Consider the following 8,843-nt stretch of genomic DNA (forward strand, 5'->3'; position numbering starts at 1 on the left):
ATGGCATTGTACGGCAAGCGGATGTGCGCGACGTCGAAGTCGATGATCTCGGTGCGGTAGTTCTTGCGCTCCCCGAAGGTGACAGGCATGCGGACTTGCCCTATCCGTGTGGTGGAACCGTCAGTCACTCCTGAGAAAGGTTTGGTTGGCTGGAGCTGCTCATAGGGCACTTGGAGGTTGTCGAACGTGTCGACGGATAGGACGTTGAGCCCTGCGCCGCCGTCGATGAGAGTCTTGGTCACTTGCACATTGCTGATGACTGGGGAGCACGGCATAGGGAGTGCGCCAGTGGTGGCTGGGCACTTGAGCTGGTTTGCCGAGTCGAAGGTGATGGCGCATTGGGACCACCTGAGCGGGCGCGTGGCCTCGAGCTTGGGGAGCGCCGCGTTCACCTCGCGAGCAAACTGTTCGACGATGCGCTGAGAGGCTGGGGCCTGAGCACCGCCCAAGATGCAAGCGATCGCACGCGTCTCCTGGAAGCCCCCAGCCCCTCGTCCTGGTGGTGGTCATCATTCCTTCTTGGTGGCGACAATGGGGGAAGACCGGCGTTGCCCTGGTGGCGATCCTCATGAGGCGGGTCCCTCCAGGCACCCTCGCGAGGTTGGTCCTGCCAGCGGTCCTCACGAGGCTAGTTGCGCCACTCCTGGCGCAGGCCACGGTCGTCCCAGCGTCTGCCTCCACGTCCTCCTCCACGGCCGTAGCCCCGGTCGTTGCGCTCGGGGCGTCGACCGTAGCGTCCTTCCCATATGGCTCTGAGCTCTTGGTAGTCACTGGTGTTGTGGGTGTTCAGGTTGTGGAAGGCGTAGAACAGTCGGCCGTTCTTGGACGACTCGGGCTAATCTCTGCCTCGCTTGGTGTCGGGCTCCGCTGCGAGCACTACTACCTCTTTGTGCTTCACGTCCTTGGCCTTGACCTTCTTCTCCTCCACTCCTGCAGCTGGTAGCTCAAGGAGAGAGAGGCGCCCCTCCTCTGCTCTTGCGCACTTGGTCGCCAGGTTGAACAGCTCCTAAGATGTGCAGAGCTCCTCGTGGATAGCAAGCTCTTCCTTCATCTTGACGTCACGGACGCTGTTTGAGAACGCAGAGATGATGGCTTCGTCCGTGACCTTGGGTATTTTGAGGCAGGTGTTGTTGAAGCGCTGGATGTACTTCTGGAGGGTCTCTCCTAGCTGTTGCTTGATGCGGCGTAGATCGCCCACGGCCGGTGCGTGGTCGCGAGTGCCCTGGAAGTTGGCGACGAAGCGGTTGCGCATCTCGTCCCAGAAGGAGATCGAGCCTTACTATAGGTTCAGGAGCCAGGAGCGGGCCCCATCCTTGAGAGCCATAGGAAACCAGTTTGCCATGACTTTTTCGTCGCCTTGGATGCTTCGATGCTCAACTCATAGAGCTGCAGGAACTCCGCGGGGTCTACGGTGTCATCGTATCGAGGAGGTAGATCTGGCTTGAACTTGCCTGGCCAGGTGATGCTACACAGTTGGGGGTGAAGGCTCGGCAGCCCGCCGTGGTCGCCGGGGCCCGCTTCTGAGGCGGAGCTTGGTCTTGGCTAGGTCCGCGCTGCGCCACTACAGGCGGCACGCGGTCTTGACAAGGTGGCGCGGGGAGCGCCAGTGCAGCTTCTTGCGGCTGTGGGATTTCTTGGCAGCTTCTTTCTTCGCGCGTGGGCCCGGGGCGCGGTGGATCACGCCGCGGAGGCGCGTGCCTTGGTGCTAAGGCACCGTCTTGCGGTCGAGCCGGTGGAGGCATGCCATGAGCCCCATTGCCCGTGGCTAGTTGAGGGGGAGGCAGAGAGTGGGACGCGTCTGAGAGCCCCCTGCAGCACGGACGAGCTTGGCGACGCGGTCGAGCCACTCCTCATAGAGGTCGTCGACGGGGCGGTAACGCAGGAGCTCGTTCGCCGCAATGAGCGCGGCCCGTGCCTCAATGGGAGCACGGTGCACGTGAGACCAAGAACCAGCAGGGGTGAGTGATGGAGTAGCGGTGCGGCCGTCCTGCCGCATTGAAGGATGCAGCGAGGATGCCTGCTGCTCGTTCCCCGCCAGGCCGGTGGCAGCGGTGGCGGCGGGCGATGGAGAGCGATGAGGTGGCCCGCCTACGGGAGCCGTCTGAGCAACGCGGGCGGAGAGGGCAGCCCGACGCTCAGCTCGAGCACGGCGGGTGTCCGCCATGGAAGCGACGGAGCTACGGAGCAACGAACCAACGGAAGGGAAACTACGGCGTACCCCTACTTGGTGCGCCAAATGTCGGATGTGGGGTTCCGAGAAACCCTTAAGGTTTGAACACTGGGGTGCGCGCGAAGTCTTTCCCTCCTACCGATCTACGTTCTAGCTCGCTAAGATCTTGCGGACGAACTCGACGAACTCACAACACAGAAAGGCACGGGGTTTATACTGGTTCGGGCCACCGTTGTGGTGTAATACCCTACTCCAGTGTGGTCGTGGTGGATTGCCTCTTGGGCTGATCATGAAGAATATAAGGGGGAGAACAACCTCCTGAGGTTGAGGTGTTCTTGTGCGTATGAACCTTTTGTGTGAGGATTCGACTTGATCCCCTTCTACTATGGTGGCTAGTCCTATTTATAGAGGCCCTGGTCCTCTTCCCAAATATTGAGAGGGAAGGGAGCCAACAATGGCGGGCTAATTTGAAGGGGGACAGCTACTACAAGCTATCCTGACAAAAGCGGTCTTCGCCTGTGAAAGGCTCTGGCGGTGAAGCCGTCTTGGGCTCCACGATGACCTCCTCCTTGCCGTCCGCCTGGTCTTGGTCTTGTTGCACCGAAATGGCAACCTTTGCCTGAGGCCTCGATACTCCGCGGCTGCGCTTGCCTCCTTTGCACCAAAGGGGAAACAAGGACGTTGTGCGCGCTGGCGCCCGCTTGGTGTCAATCGTCATGGCTTACGTCACAAGAGCTTCGTGAGGTTTGCCCTGCCTTGATATCTCCACTCCTCGTGAGCCTTCCTAGCTAGGCCACTCCAGAGGAGGTCTTGCATCGTCCACCTTGCGAGGCTTGGACCCTCGCGAGGGTCTTGGGTGCCCTGTTGACGAAGATGGGTCATACGGCCTGCTGGTCGGCCACGCCGTGGGCTGCAGGCAGGCAGGTCTGGGGACCCCCATTCCCAGAACGCCGACAGTACTTAATTAGTACGGGCGTTTTTCTCAAAAAGTTATGTTTACCAATGCATTAATTAAAAAAATGCATGCATGACCACTAAATTTCCATGAACTTCTACATGCATTAGTGAGTTTTCTCTTAATACTGCTTGCATCGGGTGATTTGATGCACCTCAAAATCTAAACATGTGATGGTAAGTACTCCCTCTATCTAGGTGTATAAGTCACCTTACGAAAACCAAATAATCCCAAAACGCTGAGGCTGGCCATAGTGATGGTATCTTAGTTAGTATCATGCAATTGGGAATAGCAAACACGCTCACGTATCAGAGAATCAAAGAAGAGAGAGAGGGTTAGAATAACATAGGTAGATACTATATCATATTAAATGCAATGCTACATTGTGTCATGCATGACAATAAATAAGGTCGTCCATTATATTACTCTATGATACTATGCACTATGAAGGTAGTATCATACACTAGTATCATATGCATGATACTATTATATGATACTCCCCAGTATGACCGGCCTTAGGCACGGTGCATTAACTCCAACCTCATTTCTTGTTTCTTGGCATATCAACCAATAAGAGATTTGGGACATACATGCTTTCAATGACTTGAGACTAACAAACACGACATGCAGTGGTTAGAGCATTGCGTGCAATGATATTAATTAGCAAATAAACAATAAATTCTCCCATTTTCCCCTCCATGTTGGTCATGGTGCACAACCTAAGATGACTTATTCACCTAGATGGAGGGAGTACCGATAACCGATAAGTGTAGGGGATCGCAATAGTTTTCAAGGGTAGAGTATTCAACCCAAATTTATAGATTCGACACATGGGGAGCCAAAGAATATTTGCAAGTATTAGCAGCTGAGTTGTCAATTCAGCCAGAACTGGAGATTAAATATCTACAGCAAAGTAATCACTAACAAAGTATTATGATAGTTTTGATGATAGTGATAACAAGAATAGTAATGGTAACAACTAGGGAAAAGCCTATACATAGAATCTTACCAGCAGCGTGCTTTAAAATAAGGCGCTGCTGCTAACTAGCAGTAGCGCGCACGCACAAACCTCGCTGCTGAAATAAATGTATCAGTAGCGTGCCCACTATAAGATGTGCTACTGCTATAATTGCCACGACACCACCGCGAGGCTAGTTCTAGCAGCAGCACGCTAATATGAAGAGTGCTACTCCTAGGGACCATAGCACTAGCGCATTTACACAATAACCGCTACTGCTAAGTTTAGTAAAAAATTAGTCCCACCTCACTTCGTGAAAAGAGTTTGTACCACCTTAAATATGTTACTTCTCAAACTTTCACAGCCACTTGGTCTTCATTGAACTCTATGTGTAGAATTTGTGGCCGCAATATGAGTCTTCACCAGTTCCTAAACTGGTGAGGACTCATATTGACAAATCAGATTGTACACAAAAAGATCGTTGATGATCAATGTATTTTTGATGTCTATTTTTACATGCTAACACATAGCGGTAGCACGCTCTTTGTGAAAGGCGCTACTGCTAGGTCGTTTAGCAGTAGCGCCTTTTGCTATAGCGCGCTACTCCTAAGCCATTCCATCTCCCCCCTCCCCGACCTATCTGATCCACTCACACTCACACTCACACTCACTCGATCTACCCCTCAACCCCCCACGCCGGTCCTCCCCTATCGCCCCTCCTCCGATCTGCGCCACCACCACCTCCTCCTCCTCGCTGGACTTGGTACCGGCCTCCTCCTCCGTCCTCCCTCTAGTCGCCGCTGGCCGGTACCTCCTCGCTCCGCCTTCCTCCTCCGTCCTCCCTCCACTCACGGCCGGCTGGCCCCTGCTCACTCCGTCTTCCTCCTCCATCCTACTCTCTTCTCCCTCCTTGAGTCGCCCCTCCTTCTCCGTCCTCCCTCCTCCATCCACAACTCCTCCTCCTTGCTACATTTTGATTTAGTAGGCTAGTTGATTTAGAACATTTTGATTTAGTTGATTTAGTATGTAGTTGATTTAGAACGTCTTGATTTAGTTGATTTAGTAGGCTAGTTGATTTAGTAGGCTAGTTGATTTAGTTGATTTAGTAGGCTAGTTGATTTAGTTGATTTAGAAAATGGCGCCACCACCACCACCACTATGTCGACTGTGCAAGTCAAGGCGCGCCAGCAGCCTTGCAACTAGCAAGCTGTTCGGCATCTACTTCCAGCCGAGATTTCATCATGCGGCGGTAAGAAATTAGATGAAATGTAACAACTATTTCATTTTTAGTGTTGGCATTACTACATTGTGTCATTTTTCTTTTTTTCACAGATCGTCCCATGCAATGTGAGGTTGAAATTCAACAAGCTGACAGGAGACACTGTGACATTTGAGGATCCTGGGGGGCTTTACACTATGGAGTTCGAGAAAGGACGCAATATGTCGCAGATTGGAAGAGATGGATGGGCCCGTTTCCTTGCCCACATGCGTCTTACTGGTGGTGAGTTGATCAGCTTCTCCTTCAGAGCAGAAGGACCCAAGGTGGCTGTCATTTATCTCAACCTGGTGGAAGATGATGAAGATGACGAAGATGATGAAGATAATGAGGAACCACTCGATGAAGATGATGAGAACCCACTTCATAAAGCCATCATAGCTCAAAGAATGAGGATGAGTGAGGAGGAGGTGTGCAACCTATGCGACATAATTCTGCCACATGATGACTTTGTTGGGTTGCCATTCATGACCCGCCTGACAAGTACCATGGTCGATCGGCATGAAATGATATGTTATACGTACTACCTACAGTAATTTGATGATATATATATATGCTTTATTGTTATACTTACAAATGCAAATTAATCGATGATATGCTTAGTGAATCCGATGATATGCTTTGTGGAATCTAGTCGATGATATGCTTTAGTGTAGAGTCTGATCACATGCTCTTATTAGTGTAGAATCCAAGGAACTATTAATAGTGTAGATAATCCATATATACTTATTAGTAGAATTCATGATTAGTTAGTACAAATGTGTAGTACTGTGTCTTTTGGTAGTGTAGAAATCTAGAGTTAATAGAAATATATTTGCAAGAGTATGTGCGAGGCTATTTATTAATTGATATGTTTTTCTTATTCAGAAATTGCCAAAGAACCTATATGTGAGTTGTGGTATCGAGCCTGATGAAGATGGCTCAGCTGGACTATGCCTTATCGCAAGGGGCTCCATCACCACCTGTACTTACCGCATGGGCACAGATGGTTGCACACACTTAAACTCGGTTGGGTGGAAGAGATTCCTCGTTGGCAAGAATCTTCGTGTTGGACATGCCATCCTAATTACTATCAGGAACACCCACCGCCCAGGCTTGAGGATGATGATCCTCGTCGATATCATCTAGAACTACATATGTGTGTGTTGCTATATCATCTAGAACTACATATGATGATTGCCGTCAATATCATGTCGAACTACATATGATGATCATCGTCGATATTATCTAGAACTACATATGATGATCGTCATTGATAACACCTTGTACTGCTTGAGGATGCATGTTGAGTATATATGAAATTATTATCTAGTATTCCCTCCGTTCCAAATTACTCGTCGTGGTTTTAGTTCAAATTTGAACTAAAACCACGACGAGTAATTTGGAACCGAGGGAGTACTACCTAGTACCTATAATGATTTATGAAACTGATATATAGTAGTACTGAGTATCTGGAACTTGCTGTTTATTGAAGCTGAAACGGGGTAGGAAGCCGGGGGGGATGATGAAAGATATAGCAGTAGCGCGGGGCTAGGAAATCGCTACAGCTAATTAGTAGTAGCGCGTTCCGAAAACGCGCTGCTGAAACAATCCATAGTAGTAGCGTGGGTATAGACCGCGCTACTACTAACAGTTAGCTGTAGCGCCTTATTGGTAGCGCGGCTACCCGCACTGCTACTAGCCTCAAAACCCGTGCTACAACTAGGGTTTTCCCTAGTAGTGACAGCGATAGCAATGATTTTGTAGCAAGTGTAATAGTAACAGTAGCAGTAGTAACTTAGCAAGACCAATGTATGGAAAATTCGTAGGCATTGGATTGGTGAATTCGTTGGATGATATTCATCATATAACATTCATAACTTAGGGCAAAATAAACTAGATCGAGTTCATAAATATAATGTAGGAATGTATTCCGTAAATAATCATACGTGCTTATGGAAAGAACTTGTATGAAATATTTTGTCCTACCCTCCCGTGGCAGCGGGGTCCATAAGGAAGCTAAGGGATATTAAGGCCTCCTTTTAATAGAGAACCGGAACAAAGCATTAACACATAGTGAATACATGAACTCCTCAACTTACGGTCATCACTAGAAAGTATTCCGACTATTGTGACTCGGGCGTTTACGGATCATACACGTAATAGGTGAATATGACTTCAAGATCGAATCTAGAACATAGATATAATGGTGAAAACATAAACGGTTCAGATCTGAAATTATGGCACCCGGGCCCAAAGTGACAAGCATTAAGCATGGCAAAGTCATTGCAACATCAATCTCAGAACATAGTGGATACTAGGGATCAAGCCCTAACAAAACCAACTCGACTACATGATGGATCTCAACCAATCCCTCACCAACCAGCGAGCCTAAGAAGGAATTACTCACTCCCAATTGGGAGAATCATGGAATTGGCGATGAAGGAGGGTTGGTGATGACAAAGATCAAAGACCCCCCTCTCCGGAGCCCCGAACGGAGCCCAGATCTGGCCTCCCGATGAAGAACAGGAGGTGGCGGCGGCTCCATATCATGAAACATGATGAACCTTCCTCCTTGATTTTTCTATGTAAAATTAGGTATTTAAGGAGTTGAAATTAGGGTCTGTGGGGCCACCAGGTGGGCACAACCCACATGGGCGCACCTGGAGGGCGTGGCGCGCCCTGGTGGGTTGTGCTCAACCAGGGCCTCCCCACCGGTGGTTCTTAGCTCCAGTATTCTTTATATATTCTAAAATAATTCTCCAAAAAGTATCGTTCCATTCCGAGAACTTTCATTTTGCGAAAAAACAACAACATGGTAGTTCTACTGAAAACAACGTCAGTCTGGGTTAGTTTCATTCAAATCATGCAAATTAGAGTCCAAAAAAGAGCAAAAGCGTTAGAAAAAGTAGATGCGATGGAGATGTATCAACTCCCCCAAGCTTAAACCCTTTCTTGTCCTCAAGCAATTCAGTTGAAAAACTAAAAGTGAAAAAGAAAAACTTGTACGAACTCTTTTGTTCTTGTTTACATAAATAATCTTAAGTAGCACCCAGGTTATCAGCAATGGTCATGACTAACCATGTCAGCAATAACTCTTAAAAATTATATTAACTCGTATCAATGGCATAATCAACTAGCGAGCAATAATAAGATATCTCAAATCCCAACACTTTCTCAAAACAATCATGATATAATATGACAATAGTGGTATCTCGCTAGCCCTTTCTGAGACCACAAAACATAAATGCAGAGCACCTCCATAGTTGAAGCAGCGACTAAACATTGTAATTCATGGTAGAAAAGATCCAGTCATGATGCATCCGACATTAACTATACACAATGCATGAGGATGACAATAGTGCTATCATAACATGGCGCTTATTTGAGAAGGTAATGGCCCAACATAAGATTAAATAGATAGTCCCTTAGCAGAGTGAAGCACGGATTTGCGGCGTTGGTAGAGCTCTGATTTTAAAACAAAGGTAAACGAAATTTTGGGAAA

General features: G+C 48.6%; 1 protein-coding gene across 1 annotated transcript; it reads left to right on the forward strand.

The window, feature by feature from the left end:
- Positions 1-5,499: 5,499 nt before the first annotated feature.
- On the forward strand, positions 5,500-6,487 carry LOC147979418 (uncharacterized). Its single transcript, XM_087516741.1, has 2 exons — positions 5,500-5,867; positions 6,226-6,487. The coding sequence occupies exons 1-2, from the start codon at positions 5,500-5,502 to the stop codon at positions 6,485-6,487; spliced, it is 630 nt and encodes a 209-aa protein (XP_087372867.1).
- The last annotated feature ends 2,356 nt before the right edge of the window (positions 6,488-8,843 follow it).

This window comes from Triticum urartu, chromosome 3A (genome assembly GCF_056163025.1).
Source record: "Triticum urartu cultivar PI428250 chromosome 3A, HENAU_Tu73, whole genome shotgun sequence".
Lineage (NCBI taxonomy): Eukaryota > Viridiplantae > Streptophyta > Magnoliopsida > Poales > Poaceae > Triticum > Triticum urartu.